Below are 20493 nucleotides of genomic sequence, written 5' to 3'. Positions count from 1 at the left end.
GACTTCTATCAAATATCTAATCTTCTCTATCAAAAAAATCTTACTTAGGAACTTCCCTGGGGATCCATGGTTAAGACCCTGCACTTCCATTGCTGGAGGTTTGGGTTTGATCCTTGGTCAAGGAACTAAGATCCCACATGCTGCTGTGTGGCCACAAAAATAATAAATTAAAAAAAAAATCTTACTTATTTTATTCCTTTTAGTCTTTGAATATACGTATTTCTAATATGTTGAAAAAAACCTTTAAAAGTGCCTTTCACTTCTAGCTATTTGTCTTCTTTCCCTCTCTTTTTTTTACTGTCAAAACTCTTCAATTAGTCTATCACATACTTACTTCTTCACTGTTCTTCCTTACTTTCAATTCTACTCTACATCTAGTCAAATCAACGTTTGAAAATTCTGTGAACCACTTTACCTCCAGCCAAAAAGGTCTCTGAAGTATCTACTAACAAACTTAGTCCTTTCTCTGATTATGATTTATATACCCATTTAGATTTTCCTCCAATCCATCCAAATGGCTCCACTGTGGTCTCTCCTAGTCCAAAAAGTTATCCCAACCTACTTCTTTCCAAAGAGTTTTCCCTCCTCTGATCTCAGCAATCACAACTTTTATCACTTATCTGACAATCAAATATTGCCTTGCTGCTGTTGTTTAGTTCTTTACAACTCTATTTCTCTCTTCAATTAGACACCAAATGGCTTGGAAGCAGAGACAGTTTAGACTAGTTTACACTGCTTACAACACGTAGTATAGGTTGTCTTAAATCTACTAGTTGATATTTTGGTTAGTGAATGATCCACTATGGAATATACCTACCAACACAGATCAAATGAGATGTTTCTTTTTCCCTAAGGAATGATATATGAGGTGATAATGAGATACAAGTAGAAAAACTATTTAATACATTGTTTGTACTTACATCATTGGCTACCCCTGTATGGATGAGGTCTCGTAGGAACCTCATGACACTACAATTGGCATCCCGGTGGTCCAAGGTAGTAGAGGCAATGGCCCACTGTAAGATAGGGATGACAACTTGGCTCCTCAGCAAAGTAACAGGGCTACGCTGAATAAACCTGGTATGGAAAGATAGGCAAGGTAAAAATTACAAAATTAGGCTGTACAAATGTAGCCAGGGTAAAAGGCAAAACTAGGGAGATAGTAAAAAGATCAGTGGTTGTTAGGGATTGACGGAGTGGAGGGTAGGAACATGAATAGGTAAAACATAGGGGATACTGACAGTACTAAAACTATGCTCTATGCTACTGTAATGATGGTTATGTCATACACTTGTCCAAACCCATAGAAAGACCTTGGCTTCCCTGGTGGCTCAATGGTAAAGAATTGGCCTGCAATGTAGGAGATACAGATTTGATCCCTGGGTTGGAAAGATCCCCTGGAGAAGGGAATGGCAACCCACTCCAGTATTCTTGCCTGGAAAATCCCACGGACAGAGGAGCCTGGTGGGCTATGGTCCATGGGGTCACAAAGAGTCAGACACGACTTAGAGACTAAACAAGACGCTTGGAAGACAACCACCAAGACAGAATCCTAATGTAAAGTAAGTACTTTAAAAATGATGTGGCAATGGAAGTTCATTAATTTTAATAAATGGGCCACTCTGGTGGGGGATGTTGATAGCAAGGTAGGCTGTGAGGGAAGGAAGGGGGAAGCTAAAGGTATATGGGAACTCTATACTTCCCAATTTTCTCAGATCCTCTAATGTTCATAGAAAATCTCCAAGAAAAAGTAAAATAACATTCCAAATTTATTTTACCAGGCAATCATTTGTACAAAGAGAATCTCTTGAGATTAATTTTTCAAGAAACACACCAGGAAAACAGGTTGACGGCCCACCCAATTTTTCTCATACCAACTCAAAAAATTAATAAATAAATAAAAAGGGTTTTCTAACTTGTCCAAAAACTAACCAAAAAAAGTGTTCATTACCAACTGATTTGGATCAAATTCCTGAGCTAGGGACTAAGAATGAATACAAACAAGCAACAAATAGGGCTGCAGGCTAGGAGCAGAAATGGGAAGTACAGTACCAGATAATTTTTAAAGTACCTTAAAAGTCTAAAAAAATTGTATTCTGAGATATGATTATATTTTAAGGATGCCAAGCTTCTCAAGGAAAAAGCTGAAGTAAAGCATGACATCATAGTAGCACAAAACATTAAAACCACACAGGATTCTAGAGACTGTCTAGTCAAATGTTCTTGCAAAACTCATTTTTATTGTCATGGGTGTGTTCCCTCCTTTATGAAAGGAGCTCAGTTATTTCCCCTTATCCAACTCTTCTTCATTTATGGGAATAGTCTGGTTCACGATTTAACTTTGGATTATGAATAATTACTCTACCTACTTCTCTTACCTCATTTTACAGAGAAGGAAACAGGTAAGTGTTAGGTGACAAGACCAAGCAATGATGAGGATGATCAATAAAAGAAAAGGTTGCTTTTCAGAAGGACTGACCTTGTGGCTAGCCTGAATAGGTCATCCACTGTGTCAGGGTGATTCTGGAGTCCATTCTGCTGTTCTAAGAGCTGAAAGGTGGGGATGCACAGTGCCTAAAACAGAAATGATTTTAAAACAAATGCTTGTAAATTAATGCCATGGGATTCAGACTTGCTAAATATCACAACATACACAGAGAACAAAGAGGTAAAGCACAGATAAGAAAAAGACTGTGATGAGATTCAGATCAAGAAAGGGAAGACAAAAATCCTTCTCAGTTGACATAAACAGTCTTCACATATGAGGTCTACATTTCAGAAAGGGTTTAGGGTACAGACTTCTGTTGATGAAATTGGATAGATGTCATCTCAAAGTTTTAGAAGTTTCTGAAAGTGACAGCTGTGCTTATATACTAGATATGATCTGGTCAACTAAGAGAGTAGCTGACATTTTAATAATAATAATTATGAAATGGCAATTTTAAAGGGAAAGACATCTTGGGAAAAGGAGCACCATGATTTAACTCCCTAATATATTTTCCCCTCTTTGACTAGGAGAGGGTAAAAGCAGTATATGAGAAGCCTTTTCCAATGCCTGCTATTTACCCTAAGGTGAGACCATCCCTGCTAAGTAAACTAGTTCACTGGCTGTTCAGGCAAGAAATTAAAAATACAATCATGCTTGAGCTAAAAGATCCTTTATTTTAAATCCACTTGCCCACCTTCCCAAAAAATCTTATCTCTGGAGAACATAAATTAGACAGCAATAACTGTAATGACCAGCATATTTGTGTGGTCAATCTCTCTCTCATTCTTCCAAGCAGGCCTGTCCACAGAATAACTAGGAAGATCTACCTCCATATTAGGAAATCATTATGCTTGAAAAGCAAACTAAAAGCAACAGAATTAAAGACATGGTGAAGAACACACTGCTAGGCCTTCAGACCCTCCAAGAGAACATACCTGGAGCATGTCTAGTAGTCCCTGCCGACAGCCCTCTTCCATGCCATATTCATCCACAAGGATACTACCAAGGTACAGGAAACAGGAATGCTGATGTACCTGGTAAACATTTACCATCTGCCAAGGGAAAAACCAATTAGTTCAATTATTCATCTCTCAAAGAGTGTCAACTTAGGTAGCTGTCTGAGGGAAGAAATTCTGAGATAGATTGGTCTCTTCTCTTTAAGACAACGTAATAAAGCTTGTTGGAAACATTTTCTAAACCATAGGGCTCAATAATTTTCAAGTTCTCTATTTAGAGTTCTTTCAAGCCTTCAACCTTTCACCTTTTCAAAACAATGCTGTAGGAGAATTGTATAATACTACAGACTGGAACTATTCATAAGTTATTATCTGAGGCTTCTGTTATATTTGCAATGCCCTAATAAAGTATACCTAAACTTTCTTTTTTTTTTTTTTTTAAAGTATACCTAAACTTTCTAACCAACAGGTTGCTCTTATATGCATTAAAGATGATTCTTTAAAAAAAAAAAAAAAATCACAGTAGGAACAAAGTATCAAATGCCCCTCATTTTAGAGGAGACAGAAGGCATTGTTTAAATTGGTTTATAAACTCTTTTATTTAATCTTTTGGGTAAAGAACAGTGTTTCTAATCAAGATTATCTAGACCTCTAGAGAATAAAAATTTTAATACAATATAAGTATTTAAATTATTTGTTTAGAATTTTTACCCTTCTATCCTCCAAAAATTAGGCCACCATACATTCATCTATTCAAAATGCCATCACATGGGAATTCCCTGGTCATCCAGTGGTTAGGACTCAGTGCATTCATTGTTGGGGCCTGGAGTCCAATACCTGGTCGGGGAACTAAGATCTTGCAAGTCAAGAAGTGAGGCAAAAAAAAAAAAAAAAAAAAGCCATCATAACACACATGTTTTGATCTTATTACATAAATTCAGTTCTTTGATCTTGGTGGGGTGGAAGGGTCCAGTAATTGGCTCTTATCAGCATATGGCACGAGAAAAGAATACGAGATGGAAGCTATGAATCTGTTTAGTGTTGTATACTCAAAATTGTATGCTGTACTTAATGAATAAGTTACAGGCTGGGCCAGATAGCAAAGGGTTTTAGGCTCTGCTGGCTTTATAAACTTTTGATCACTTAACTTTGCCACTGAAGCACAAAAATGGCCAATAAACAATACTTAAATGATTACGCATGACTATGAGTAAAACTTTATTTACAAAAACAAGTGGCAAGCCCACTGGCTGGAGTTTAATGACCTCAAATTTGTAGGTTTTTTGTCACATGTACAGACTTTTGAACATACCTCCTATATAAGATGCTACCCTATGCTACTGGAATAAGAGCAATATAAAAGTCATGACTCAAAGTGTTAGTCACTCATCCTGTTTGACTGTGACCCCATGGACTGTAGCCCGCCAGGATCCTCAGCCCATAGGACTCTCCAGGCAAGAACACTGGAGTGGGTAGCCACTCCCTTCTCCAGGGGATCTTCCCAACTCAGGGATTGAACCCAGATCTCCAGCACTGCAGGTAGATTCCTTACCATCTGAACCACCAGGGAAGCCCAGAAGTCATGGGCATATCCTCCAATAGCAAAGGGGAATTAAACCACATTGTATAAGACCCATGATGTACTGCACTGAAGAAGACACTTGACCAGAACTGAACACAGTCTAAATGTAACACATACTGTTGTACTCAGGGTATAGTAAACGCAGAAAAATCACTAAAAAAATTCTGTTAACATATTTACCTTTACAAACTTCAATCAAATCTATAATTTAAGGAAGCGTGATCATGTAAGTGTCAACTGACACAGCAACAGGATGACCCTGGTTCAGGATAAGAGCTTCCTTAAGAGTGAGGCAGAACTTAAGAACTTGAGGGGCACTCACTGTCAGGGTCGGTCCAATAGATGCCCTGCCCAGTTGGAGAAGGCCACTTCTGGTTGAGTGGGTGAGGTCTAGCCTGAAGCCCTGTAGTAGCTTTCCTCACAGATGAGTGCAAAATTTGAGAAGGTACTTGCTCAGAGTCCTGCAAATGCAAGATTGGCACTTTGCCCTGCCTCCATCAATTCTAGGTCATGGCAGCCCACTTGCCTAAATCTAGTTCTGGCCCTGCTGTTAGGCTGGGGCCCCAGCATAAATTACTTAGTAAATTAAGTCACTAGTCATAGGCATCTCAAAAGAATATTCTAGATGATATGATCTCAGAGAGCCATGTACAAGAGCCACATCACCATAATTACATACCAATCATGCTGATTGAAAGAGTCAAATTTATTTCCTGACAAATAAGACACTTATATGAACAACTAACTATGGTGAAGAAAAAAGAAAATCTCTTTAGGCCAGAAATAGCAAAGCTTGACTTGCCACATTTTCAGAAAGGAAATTAATATAAAATGCTTAATACATAAGAGCTGATTCATTAACATCATTCCCATGTATGAATTTTACACTAAGATGTGGTGCTATTTAGACTATCACTACACAGAACAGATTACAGGCTATTTGCCATAAAAATAACACACCCACCACAGGCACTACTTATCTTTCAAATATTTTTTAGTTTGTATTTAAGAAATATTGAAGTGTTTCATTTCATTAGCAAGAGCTTTTGTTCTAAAGCCTCCTATTTCAAAACTCTGTATCCTTTACATTTTCCATCTTTCAGGGAACTCACCTGGGTGACTAGTGGCTGCAGCAGGGCTGCGGATCCTTTGCCTACACAGCGAACAGCAAAACGGAGGCACCTGCAACAACGCTCTACAATCCGATTATCAGCCCGGTGCTTATTTAGAGTCTCAGATAAAATTGGCCATATCTGAGTCGAAAGTGAAAAGAGCACAGGAAGAAAATAATGAACAACTAAGTGCTGAGAAAAATGCTCCCAAGTTGGTAAAAACTGATTTGACTTTTAAATAATTTGGGGGAATCTTTCTTTACAGGAACACACATGGCCTGATTCTGGTCAGTGGGTGTGTGTTTATGTGCTGGGGTTCAATACACTATCCATCAATAAAAACAACCACGTCTTAAAGGGAAGCACAGTAATTCTTTACAACAGAAGAGAAGCATGACTAATTTTACTAAAAAGACAAAGATCTCTATTTTCCTAAACTCTGAACTTCTGATTTAGGATGGGAAGAAGTAGAACAAGTTAAAGGAAGAGATATCTGATACCAATGAACACTCAAGGATAACTGGTGTTTCTCCCCTTAAGTCTGAAAAGCACTTCTCAAACCATGCCCTCTGATCCTCATGTTACTCTGAGTTTTTACAAAGGAAGTACTGTCAAAGAGGAAGCTATGATGGTTAATCAGCTTTGTCAAAAACATTCTGCCAGTACTGACCAGGCCTCTCAACAACTCTAGGATTCACACAGTTAATCTCTTCTTACTTTGGCCTTTCACTGTGTTTCCTTACAGCCTGTTTTCTTACCAAATCTAAAATCAAAAATATTTAGTTGGATAGTTCCATTCATCTTTTCATTGATACTGAATGCATATCAACAAACTGAATCTTCCTACGAACCTAGAAGACAGAACCTTCTCACTTTAGTTACCTAGAGTCTTATAAGGAAAAAGGAAGAAAGCTTTATTTCACAGGCATCGATTAGTACTTACTTCCTGTATGACTTTTTGGCACGGATGAGTCTGTCCATTTTCCACAACGGGATTGGTGTGTCTGGGGAAAGACAATGATCCAAATTAGTGAAAGAAGAGCAATTTCATCAAGGACACAGAGCCCTAATCCCTGTTAGTTTACTTAGTATCATTCTCACCAATTAAAGAAAACCAGATAGTCAACTCTGGGTACATGGGCTGCAGGTATGGGGCACTACAACTATCCTTTTTATTTTTTTTTTCTTTCATAAACTTGAATATGTAGTTTTTTCCAAATTAATAAATATATTCAAGTTATCCGAATCCACTACGGAAACTCAAGTACTGCTTCATTCCCAGCACTCAGAAGGTAAAAGCTTTTGAAACTGGTCTACCAAAGATGTTTCCCACAGTTCTAGTCTAAATTCAATGATACACAATGTGAGCCCACCACAATACACTGAATTCACCTATCTATCTAGTTCTAGAATCCACTAACTTGAAGGAGAGCAGGAAAAAACAAAAACTATGATTTTAACTACCAACATCTTTAAAGGAAAACAAGTCTTTAATTTTAAAAAGCTCAACAGCAACAATAAAAATATGCTGTCGTAGTTGTTTAGTTGCTCAGTCGTGTCCAGCTCTCTTGCGACCCCATGGACTGCCTCCCTCTCGGCTCTTCTGTCCATGGGATTGCCCAGGCAAGAATACTGCAGAGGAGCCATTCCCTTCTTGATCCAGGGACTGAATCCAAGTCTCCTACACTGCTGGTGGATTCTTCACTGCTAAGCCACCAGGGAAGCCCAATATAAAAAAATATAATTTTTCTTTACATTAAGACATTTCAACTTTTGCAGATTTTCTTTCATTTATTGTGAAATAAGACTGTTAATACGCTCTCAGAATGGTATGCAACAGGGGCTCCCCTAATTATACAAGAAAAGCATTATACCAACTCAGAAAAAGATACTTGTAGGTAAGAACAAGCTAAAACAACACCTCAGTTTCAACTTCTTCCACATAGGTTTTTATACAAGTATTAATTAATATTCCAGATATAGCTAAAGGACACATAAGTTATATTATGCAACTAAGAAAGATCACTCTCTGAATACTGTTGCTCTAATGCTTTTTTAATTATTAGGCTCCTCTTAACATCAAAAAAGGTTTAATTTCACCTGGTCACGGAAGAGAATTCATTATTTGTCTGCCCCCATACACTATTACATAGCAATGATTATGAAAGTATGGTCTTTGGACTACAATGCAATAGCACCTGAGAACTTATCAGAAATGTAAATTCTTGGGTCCTATCAAGATCCAATCCATCAGACACTCTGGGAATGGGACCCAGCAATCTGCTGCCTTGGGAACTGAAGCACCACAGGTGACTCTGATGCAGGCTGAAGTTTGAGAGGGCCTGCCCTGGTGGCTCAGATGGTAAAGAATCTGCCTGCAGTATGGGAGATCCGGGTTTCATCCCTGGGTAGGGAAGATCCCCTGGAGAAGGGAATGGCTCCTCACTCCAGTATTCTTGCCTGGAGAATTTCATGGACAGAGGACCCTGGTGGGCTACAGTCTGTGGGGTCACAAAAGAGTCGGACCAACACTTTCACTTTTCAAAGTTCGAGCATCACTGATTCAGAGACCAAAAGAATTAATTACATTTTAAAGTCTTTTGACAAAAGTTTACCAAAAATAAATTCTTAGAATTTGCCTTTGCAGTTTGTAATAGGAGTAAATTAGTCTTCTGACAGAAGCAGTTTACAGGAGGTACTCAGAAGCTGAGGAAAAAAAACACTTTCTTACTTCTATATAGTAGTCTCATTAGAGATTTTAACCCAGGGCAGGAACCTGGCATTTCCCTTCTTACCTAAATATGACTGCAAGGCGATCTAAGAACACAGTGGGATCTGAGGATATGCCGTTGCTGGGCTCCTGAGACAACAGCTGAAGAGACAGAAAGATATTAATACCCAGTCATTAAACATACAAACCTACAGCAAACATGGCAACATATGCCTCTGTACATCAACCTCTGTCTCAATCTCTATTTCCTTAATCAGATTCCTGAAAGTTACTCAAAATGGTAAAAACTTTTAAATTCATATTAGCAAACTATTTTCCTCCATCTTACTGCATTCTGGCCAAGACTGCATATTAACTTTTACTATAGATCACTGTACAGTGGAAAACAGTGCAAAAGAGACACAGGTGTAGAGAACAGTCTTTTGGACTCTGTGGGAGAGGGCGAGGGCGGGATGATTTGGGAGAATGGCATTTAAACATGTATATTATCACATGTGAAACGAATCGCCAGTCCAGGTTCGATGCCTGATACAGGATGCTCTGGGCTGGTGCACTGGGATGACCCAGAGGGATGGGATGGGGAGGGAGGTGGGAGGGGGTTCAAGATGGGGAACACGTGTACACCTGTGGCGGGTTCATGTTGATGTATGGCAAAACCAATACAATATTATAATTAGCTTCCAATTTAAATAAATTTATATTAAAAAAAAGGAAAACAGTATTATTTTTTTCCCATTTACTTTTATAATGATTAGGATATTATAGACATTCTTATTATAGTATAGATTATATGTATTATACTATATAATATATATTTATATAATAATTTTATAATATAAAGCTTCAAAATTATTATATCTTTTTAAGAGGTAAGGCAAATTGCTTCCTCTTCTTTCCTAAAATTTCTTAGACACTTCTACCAGTATATCACTAGAGATGAGCTTTAGAGTCATTTCATCAAGTTCTCCTAAAACTACCATTGGTATGCTCATTGCTATTGCACCATAAATGTAATTTGAGAAGAGCTGACATTTTCGCAACAGTCTTCAAAGAAACATGGTAGGTTATGGTTTCGGAAGTTAACTTGAATGGTGTTTTCTCCACTGTATCTTTTAAATGGCATTTCTGATACAGTGAAAATCTATTGATTTGGGAATACTTATTTCATATATGTAGCTACTTTGATAAATTTATTAATTTTAATAACGTCTCAGTTCATTCTCTTGACTTTTCTAGGTAGTTAAAAGACCACCTGCAAATAAAAGAATCTTCTCTTTTCTTTCTATCATATAAACACACTATATTTGTTTCACCTCTTAATTAGACTCACCTTTTTCAATGCCAAAACTTGAACAGAACATAGTTCACTAAGACATTCAGTAATCTTATCCAAAGGTAATCTGGCTAGGACAAGTGCTGTCCCTGAAAGACAAAGGATGACACAAATGAAGAAAATAAAAGCCACACTGAAGTAATTCATTGGTTTACATTATACGGCTTACAAAGGCTAACTCGTTCTATTCTTTTAAAAAGATCAGCACTTTTTAAAAAATTATAGTATTTTGTTATTTTATGGTTGGGCTTAGGAAGATCATAAAGACTTTCACATTGACATTCACAACTGAAGTTAATATTAAATTATTTCTCCTCAGTAGCCTACTGGTTTAAAGATGTTAAAATATGTCTCTCCACTTCCAATCCTTCAAAGACTTTAAAAATCTTCACAAGGCCAATGACAAAGCTAGTTTATATAGCATAGTACAATGGTTCTCAAATTTCCCGGAGGTCAAGGACAGCCTTTATTTTTGATAAGTACTATAGGCAATTCTTATCATCCAAGAAGTAGAATGAGTTGAAGTTAGAGATTAACTCTAGTTCTACCATAACAGACCCTATGAACTGGGTAAGACATTCTCTCAGACCATCAGTTTCTTTACCTGTAAAAATGAGTGCTTCAAACAGAACAGTTAATAGTTAAGTTTGTCTTTATTTCACTTTTAAATAGTTGCAAAAATCTCCCCTTTCTCCTTTTCCCCAAATAAAATCTTAACTTGGAACTCCAATAAAACAGATTAAAAAAGAAAATAGAGGTAGGTTAAAGTGGGGACAGAAGGCCCAGATCCTTCCTATCCAGCTTCCCTTGTGTCACAATCCCTACCAAATGCTGAAGTATCTCCCCAACATCCAAAGGATTACACATTATGCTATATCCTTTGACTATTATTTTTTCATCTCCTAAAATTTTATTCAAAAGAACAGTAATCAATTCAAACCTTCAAATTTGAATAAAATATTGAATGATTTTTCTTAACAGTCTGTAACCATGGATGAATTAGATTTTTTACTTAAAACTAGAAGGGGTAAAAATCTAACAAACACAATTTTTCCTTTTAATTTATCCCTACAGAAAAGAATGTTACTAAAAAGGTTTCTCCATCTAGAAGATACCACCAATATAACTGGGACACCACATTTTATTACAAGTTAGTTGTCATGCTATCATCAAGGTTAAATTTCACTAGAAAATTACAAGATGGCAGCAATACCCACAGTTAGTAGTGAAGAAAATACATGACCTGATTTAATGCCTCATTATCTACGCCTCTGAAGAGAAACAACAAAAACCCATGCTTAAAAAAGAAAGTCCGTCTTAAAAATGCATAGTTACATTGGCTGGTAGGGAACCTGATCACAGAAGTGAGAAAGAACAGTCATCCAATCCGGACAAGGCTGTCTGCCACTCACAGAAATGTACAAGGTTCTGCACAGGTGCTATCACCCAATCTTTGATTTGATACACCAGCTGTCAGAACTTCACTACCTGACAGGACACACCAATCTGTCTGCAGAAAGCATGGTTAGAAAGCATTTTCTTTCTAAAAGCCAGTAAACTGTCAATAATAATTACTCATAAAATAAACCTGCTCCCTCTTTTAAAAATAATCCTTCAAATATTAAAAAATAGCCATTCGTCTAAGTCTTTTCCCCAAGTATTAATATCTCTAATTCTTCTATTATTTTGAGTTTCATCACTACCCTGGCTGTTTGCCTCTCAATCAATTCAGTGTAAACTAATTAGTAATGGTTAAAGACCATTAAGTGACCAGAACCCTTGGCTTTGAGTTACAGGACTGATCTAGGCAGACTACCTTTAAATTTCCACCTATCTCTTTGGTATAGCAATGCTTATTTGGTCTCCCTTTTTATTCTTTCCTTCAACTCAAAAAGGAACTATGATTTAGTTCCAATATGTTAACTCCACTCAAAATCTAAGATCATGATATAAATTCTATAAGCACTTTGAACTAGTTATACAGCCTTAAAACATTCTAAGAATGCATGCACACATAATCACACATCCTCTCCTCCCAGAGTGACCTTCCTCATCATTGAGTAAATTGCAACTGAAAAGGAGGATACAACTTGACACAAGATAATCCCCAGAAGTGGCTTAGAGACTGTTCTTTCTTAATATCTTAAGTAAATACCTTTTAGCAAGCCCACAGCAGCTTCTGGAGACAACATGAAGGAATCAAGGGAACGGGCAATCTCCAGGAGTCCATTAAAGTGCTGAGCCATGTGGTCTCGGCAAACAGAGCAAATGTTATGAATTGCTTTCGCTGCAGCAGAAGCCAGAGGCTTTTCACACAGGCCTTTCATCAAATAGCCCAACACAGGGTCTAAGGAGAAAAGTCATACATAAAGATCACATATTTGAAGCTTAAGGAAAACTTCTAGGTTGTTAGAACAGAGATTTATATTCTCCTTTAAAGCAAAAGAACCATTTTTAAAAAATGAAATATGTTTAAATCCCAAGGTATTTACATATAAAAATGGAGCTGATCTCAGTGACAGTGTCAGAGAGCTCCGAGGCCTATCTATTTATCTTGCATTTCTTATCTTGTGGACATGAACTGCTGCTTATTGCTAGGGCTTCACAAAGCACGGTTTGAAAACCACTGACTCAGTTTGAAACACTGGTGGATATAACCATCCAAGTATTAAGAATACAGTTAAAGTAAGAAAGAAGATAAAACTCAGAGTACCACAATACTCACAGATTAATCATTACTTGTAAAAAATAAAAAAGAAATCACCTACATCAGGACAATGACAAGTTACCCAAAGCTGACACTTTTATACTTACTTCTTTATAATTATAAAAACCACAGCGACAGATCCTTAGCACTTTGAGAGGAATTAATTCATTATGTCTTACTTGTTACCAATGTAAGAGTTCTAAGACAACTGATTATAAAGGCAAATTTGTATACAGCAAATCCTACTTATCCTTTACCTTGCTTTGTAAAAGTTTTTCTATGAAAAAACCCTAAGAAAAATCATCCATGTTTAAAGAGCACTTTATGTGAACTATAGAGTAATCTCATACCATAAAAGAAATGCTCTCTGAAAGCCCATTTAAAAGTTATTTCCATTTTTAGCCTAATGAGAAAAATAAGGCAGCAACCCAGCAGGAACCCTTGCTTTCCCACAACACACAGCCTATTTAGCATGAGAATCAGAACTAGAATCTAAAACCTAGTCCAAGTAACTCCAATACTATTCAGTTCAGTTCAGTAGTTCAGTCTTGTCCACCTCTTTGTGACCCCATAGACTGCAGCATGCCAGGCTTCCCTGTCCAATACTATAGGCCTCAGTGATTCTCAAATTGAATATTTTGAAATATTCTCAATTCACAAATTGAATATTTGTGATTTTGACTATTCTACAGTAAGTATGAATATGCAGCACTGTGTCTTCTAACTAAGGCACAAATTTAAACGATACACAAGGTGATACTGAATGATAAGTGTTAACAAACAGGTAAATGCACTTTGTTTCTCTGTGGAAAAACTGTTCAGAAAAGAAAGCCAAATGATGTGGCAGATAAGTGAAGACATTTAAGAATTAGAAAATAAGGTATTTTGAAAAAAATTTTAATGGTATGTTGAACTTGAAAGTGGCTCAACTACAATGTAAGCCTACCTATCATATGCTCTGTATACAGATACAAGAGAACAGGAACACACAGCTCTCTCTTAGTTTTGGATACGATAGGTCTTTGTTGCTGCGCTTCGGCTGTCCCTAGTTTCTGAGACTGGGGGTATTCTCTAGTTGTGGCAGGCAGGCTTCTCATTGCTACGGCTTCTCTTGTTGCGGAGTACGGCCCTAGGCACGTGGGCTTCAGTAGTTGCAGCACGCGGGCTCAGTAGTTGTGGCACATGGGCTTAGCTGTTTCATGGCATGTGGAATCTTCCTGGACTAGGGATTGAACCCATGTCCCCTGCATTGACAGGGGGATTCTTATCCACTGTACCATCAAGGAAGTCCAACACAGCTCTTTTTAAGTAAGAGTTTCAGGCAATAAAAAAAGAGATCACGTGTAAAATAAAATCAAGTCAAAAGGTAGTAATAAAGATAAGCACAGGGCTTCCCTGGTGGCTCAGTGGTAAAGAATCTGCCTGCCAGTGCAGGAGAGGGTTCAGTCCGGGAAGATCCCACAAGCTGCAAAGCATAAGCCCACATGCTGCAACTACTGAAGCCTGTGCTCCACAACACAAGCCACTGCAATGAGGAGCCCGTGCCCCGCAACTGAAGAACAGCCACCGCTCATCGCAACTAGAGAAAGCCTGAGCAGCAACAAAGGCCCAGCACAGTCAAAAGAGAGAGAAGCACAGCACATCAAACTTAATCATACTCACACATTTAAGGATTCTTAAAATTCTCAGAATATGTGTCTTGAGTGTCAGTGGGACTTTATTTATATTAACCCAGATAAATTCTCTAGTCTCTCTGGACTCCACTTTTCTTATCTTGAAAATGAGGGAATTAGAAGAAATTCTTTCTAAATTTACTTTCAATTATAAAATTATTTTACATCTGTATTTTTTCAAGACAGCCAGAGGTTATACAACTCAACACTCTTCATCTTAGTTTGTACTTACTTAGTTTCAATAATATTTCTTAGTTTTTAAATAGTGTATGTATTTAACACCGAAATGCCCTCCCCTTTGCTCTAGTCTACTGGCAGCTTCTAGGTTAGAACTACAGGAGAGTCTGATTAGCTCAAGCCTATGCCAAAACCTAACAAAGACAGAAATATTTATGCTGAAGCAGAGTACTAGTAGCAAACTGTCACCCTATCTAGAGATCTAATTTTCAAAGGTTCTTTCTCCAAAGACTGTGATCAGATTATAAAATGTATGAACTGAGCAGTAACTCATGTATCTATTCTCGGTGTCTAGAAACAGTCTACTTATCAATAAAAGAGAAAGTAGGAGAACAAAAGCAAAAGTAAGAGAGGAAGAAAGAAATCAGAAAAATCAGAAGCAGTAGTTACAGAGGGGAGCGTTCACACATACCAAGGAACTGAGGATTTCGATCGACCACTTCGCTCATCTCTCCAACCAACTCAATGCTGGTGTATCGCACAGCTGTATGCACAGTCTCCGGGAGACGGACAACTCCTTCTAGGACCTCCACGAGTGTTGGATTGTTCTCCCTGAGTTTAGAAGGCAAGTACTCAGAGTTAACAATTTCAGAGGTGAGGTTATGGCCAATAAACAGGCTGCAATGACACAAATCATTGCTAAGGGTTTCTTTCTAAATAAGTAACCATTTGCATAAAAGTGCTTAAATCTGGTATAAAAATTTTTAACCCTCAAAAAGGGGTAAAAGACAGAAATGGAAGTTATCATTGTTTCAGTTGAGAAGCACACTGCTCCTTAATCTTCTAAATGCCAGTGAAGTGTCTAAAGACACATCTTGCTATCAAATAAAGCTCTTCAAACTGGACAGGTAGGCATTTACTGTGGACCAATGTCTTTTAGTGAATTCACTATTTATTCCTATATCTGCAGCACCTAGAACAGCGCCTGGCACATAGTGGGCACTCAATAAATAAATATTACTGAATAACTAAATGAATAAATAATTCTTATAGACCACTTCCTATTAGTTGTTATTCTCCAAAAGATTTCTTATGGCTGGATAATGGAAACCTTAAGATCAGGTAAGCATGGGTGGGCCAGCTCACTGACTAAAGAATCAAGAACAAAAGCTGAAGGAATAGATAAAGGTGCTCTGACTTAAAACATGAGGGAAAATTAAAGTTATCCAAATACTTTTCACAGCTCCATGAGTTTATTTTTTCCTTTTCCTTCTCTTTTTCTCACCCCTCAAGGATACAGGCTCAAGTTCTTTTAAGCAGAGGGGAGGATGTCCCGCAAATGACCAGAATGTAATCCAGAAATGAAAGATGTTTAAATAAATCCTGGATTAGCACAAGAACGCTCCTTCCTGATAAACTAAGTCTATTAAGCCCTTTATAAAACAAAAATAAAAACAAACCCACACCTGTAATCATGCAGTTGGCGTGAAATGTGGATAAAGAAAAAACAAAATAAAATCTTTCATTTATGCCTTATGTTTCCTGAAGGCACTAAGCTAGTGTTGAGACTCTCTATGCATCCTTTCTCATACACAATCACAAATCAGTTAGATCATTAGCATAATATCTTCAGACTGTTACTGAAGGTTCCAAAAGATACCAAAAAGGGTTTAAAAGCAAACAGTATGATAAGTGATTCAGGACTGCTGCTGCTGCTGCTAAGTCACTTCAGTCATGTCTGACTCTGTGCGACCCCGTAGACGGCAGCCCACCAGGCTCCCCCGTCTCTGGGATTCTCCAGGCAAGAACACTGGAGTGGGTTGCCATTTCCTTCTCCAATGCAGGAAAGTGAAAAGGGAAAGTGAAGTCGCTCAGTCATGTCCGACTCTTAGCGACCCCATGGACTGCAGCCTACCAGGCTCCCCCGTCCATGGGATTCTCCAGGCAAGAGTACTGGAGTGGGTTGCCATTTCCTTCTCCAGTGCATGAAAGTGAAAGTGAAGTCACGCAGTCATGTCTGACTCTTTGCGACCCCATGGATTGTAGCCTACCAGGCTCATCTGTCCATGGGATTTTCAGAACTTCTTAATAGAGAAAAACAAACCAACTCTGATCTCCTTAAATATTTCCTTGAGTAGAAAGTATATAAGATTTCATTGACTAGACCCTGAAAGCCAGCTAAGAAAGAAGCACTGTACGTTTTATGAATACATGCCTTAACCATCTCTCCAACCAAAGCCCTGTACAGAGAGCTCAACTGCAGGTGTCTGATTACATACAATACAGGAAAATTTGACAGATACCAGCATCAATTTATAAACTCACAGAACAAAGTAAATTCTGTTTTTAAGGATTCATGTTGAAATAATAAATAGGACTTCTTCGCTAAGCAAGGAGAAATCAAATTCTAATAATTTAAAAATTTCCAACAGCAATAACAAAAATAATTCCCCTTTAGATTTTGTTATTCTTTTAAGAAATACGATAACTATGATGTGCCTCTCTGAAACTTAAAAATGATTCTCCAAGACAGGAAAAAAGGAGAACAATATAGTTAAATATTTGTAAGCATAACTTACCCAAGATCACAAAAGCAGGTGAGAGCCAAATTAGTGCCTATTCAAATGCTTCTAAGCAAGTGCCAACAATTTAACAGTCTAATAAATTTTTGATTATACCAACTTTCACAAGGGAGCCTGGGTTGGAAAAATAAATCAGCATTCTTTTCCTAGCATCAAGAACAAAAGAATTTTAACTATAGAAAATGTGGTTAAAACATGGATATCAGCAATGCATGCTACTCTGAACTAGTCTCTTAGAAGTCAGAAGACTAGACAGCATTATAGAAGAAAGAAGTTCTATGAGTTTCCAAACATATCCCACATGAGGAAAAATGGCGCAATTTTCCTTCCTCTGATATTAAGAGTTCCCAGCAAAAGACTTATAGACACTCACGGATCAACACTCTTTGCTATAGCAGCCATGATAAAGAGAACCGCTTCTGTCACCTCCCAGGGTGGGTTGCCTTCTTTCAGAGTAGAATATAACTAGAGAAGAAGAGGTGGATTATGGATCCATTAAAAGAAAAACAGAATAGAGTTCCAAAACAAAACAAAAAACCTGTTAGTTAAATTCAGCCCCTTGTTTCTAAATTTAATTATCTCTCAGAGCCAGGAGAATAGTATTTTCATTTTTCAAATCTTCACTAACTCTAAATCAATACTAGTTTAATATCTGAAACAAATCCATTTAGGTTCCCAAGAGTACATCAAATTATCATCTGCCCCAACAAAATAGTATTATGGAAAAAACAAAACAAATTACATGAGTGTCTTTTCTTGGTTCTGGTAACTGATAAATACATTAACACACTTAAAAATGATGTAAAACCTCCGCATATGCATTGGCTTTACATTTATTATTTTGACTACCTGTCTGCATCAACACTAGCAGTACAGATTAAATTCCTAAAAAGTAGCTGTTCTGAAGCACCCATCACAATACCATGTCCAAGCAAGGGTGGGTGGGGAGAGACCAAGCAGGATACTCAGAGATGTCCTAAAACTTCCCAGGGTGTAGCCATCAGTGGAATGTGACTGGTTGTTAGTCTAGGTTTCCATAATCAAATAACACACTGCTAGGTAAAATGAAATTAAACAATTCTCTTATATGACTTCACAGAACCTTTAAATATACTATTTAGGTCATTTTCCAGTTTTAATTGACAGAACTATTTTTTTTCCAGAAAAGAACATCTCATGAGACTGGTGTTCCACAGTACACACCTTGGACAAGACTCACAATTAATGTACATTTGTAAACTGAGGTCTGGAGAACAAGTCATTTGTTCAAAGTCACGGAGCCAGTGAGAAAAGAGTTGAAATCTGAGCACAGAGCATCTGCCTGTGATTTAGTGGGGATCTCACTTAAATCTGCTTTCTAAGAATCCCTAACCCTTTGTGATTAGGTCAAGAAACACATTTTGCTTAATATAAAGAAATACAGTTACAATTATTTTAACACTTTCTAAATCAGATGATTCCCCAAAATACACCAAATGCATGGGTTACCCATTTTCCAAATTAGGTCAGTTCAGTATGACTGATAAACCATCAAAATCAGTATTTCAGGATTCAGAGCATGATCCAGCAATATGAAAACCACCTGATATTATGCTAATGTTAAGTGACATGGAATGGTGATGACTGTAACCTTATGACCTAAAATGTTACTCACTGATTATTAGGAAAGCCATAGGACATGATTCTTCTACTCTACTACAGTCATCTCTGGGATGACAGTGCAAAGGAATCTAACCATAACTGTGAATAAACGAAATGCCAAATAACTAAGATGGCCAGGAGTTGATATATAATTATTAAAAGCAGAAAAACTTGTCTGTTTTTCCTGGCTGGGTCCAAATTCCCTTTAAGTATCTTGGGGGCTTTAAGGTTTATCTATGATCTTCCATTTCAATGGTACAAGTGGAACAGCTCTCACTAGCAAGAATATAGTGTAAAACAATAACTGAACTATTCACTGCAATTGGCTTGTAAGATACTAAATAAACATAGCTACTATATGCCAGGCAGTGTGCTAGGCACCTGCATATCTACTGTCCTATTTAGCCATCAAGATTGAAGAAAAAGATGGAACACTTAGAGAAGACACAGAAGTGAACACAATTAGAATGACTGGTAAAGCTGATGAGAATCTTCAAATGGGCTTACCTGAGCAAAACACTCCATAGATCCAATCAAGAAAATCAAGTCCTTCACCAGGTCTGACACCCGCATCCGAAACTCCCCAAAGTCATCAGTCTCCTCAGGAACCCCCTCCTGAAATTTCAAATCAGATAACATTTGTTTTAAACCCACTAAGGTTTTCACTAACTTTTAAAAGAATAAAAAACCCATTAAGCAGTTCAGTCCCAATGAATAAAAAGATAAATTGCATAAATCACAAAGATATTTTACCACAGAAAGTATCCCAAACATTAAGGTATGTCAAATCAATACAACCTATGCTCTACCTTTACGATGAGAAACATTTTTTGGCACGTCCAAGCTACATCCTGCCTGTTGCTGGAAAAATCTGGAGTGGTGGAGGTGGAAAGTGTTCTAGAATATAAGTCTATCTATAGTAGATAAAGTCTAGCTTTTTATTACTGAATAAGCCTCTGAAACTTTATGATTCAAGATCTACCAAAATCAACCATTACCACAACTAGACACACAACAGAATATTAGACTTTAAAAAGAATTTTATATAGGTGCACAGATACATAACACAGGTGTAATAAAATATTAATGGTAGGAGTTAGGCAGCAGGTATACAGATATTCATTGTAAAATTATTTCACCATTGCTGTATATTTAAATTTTTTCATTAAAAAATACAGAGATCATTCACATTTCATGCTTCTGAAGTTTTCCTTACTCTAATATCCCCCTGTGAGTACACTAAGGTTTACTAATTATGAGATTAATTATGAGATTAACATAACTAATTATGTTATGGGTATGTATAAGAATCTTGGACCATGAGTTTCTGGGAAAAGCCCTTAGTATTACTGAGAATTGCTAATCTAATTCAACATTCTTGCTTTAAGATGAAAAAAATTAAAGTCAAGGAATGAGGAGGAAATAATGGTTGACTCGGATGAGATAATGAATTATGAAGCACGGCACACCTACAAACGTATGGAATTACCTACAAGGGAAGTGGTACCACA

The 20493-nt window shown here is 37.3% G+C and overlaps 1 protein-coding gene across 2 annotated transcripts in view; it reads right to left on the bottom strand.

The window, feature by feature from the left end:
* TNPO3 (transportin 3) overlaps positions 1-20493 on the bottom strand; it is a 79724-nt gene that overhangs the window by 13277 nt on the left and 45954 nt on the right. For both annotated transcript variants that reach the window (XM_005905262.2, XM_005905264.2), the window contains 11 exons: positions 19490-19597; positions 17715-17806; positions 15232-15371; positions 12358-12549; positions 10200-10291; positions 8934-9010; positions 7082-7142; positions 6139-6279; positions 3424-3540; positions 2480-2574; positions 921-1077 (listed from right to left, as the gene is read on the bottom strand). In XM_005905262.2, coding sequence (XP_005905324.1) covers positions 921-1077; positions 2480-2574; positions 3424-3540; positions 6139-6279; positions 7082-7142; positions 8934-9010; positions 10200-10291; positions 12358-12549; positions 15232-15371; positions 17715-17806; positions 19490-19597 — 1272 coding nt within the window. The remainder of the gene's footprint in view (positions 1-920; positions 1078-2479; positions 2575-3423; positions 3541-6138; positions 6280-7081; positions 7143-8933; positions 9011-10199; positions 10292-12357; positions 12550-15231; positions 15372-17714; positions 17807-19489; positions 19598-20493) is intronic.

The sequence above is a fragment of the Bos mutus genome, chromosome 4, assembly GCF_027580195.1.
Source record: "Bos mutus isolate GX-2022 chromosome 4, NWIPB_WYAK_1.1, whole genome shotgun sequence".
NCBI lineage: Eukaryota > Metazoa > Chordata > Mammalia > Artiodactyla > Bovidae > Bos > Bos mutus.
The sequence above is the reverse complement of the archived record's forward strand: the minus strand, read 5'-3'. Positions and strand labels throughout refer to the sequence as shown.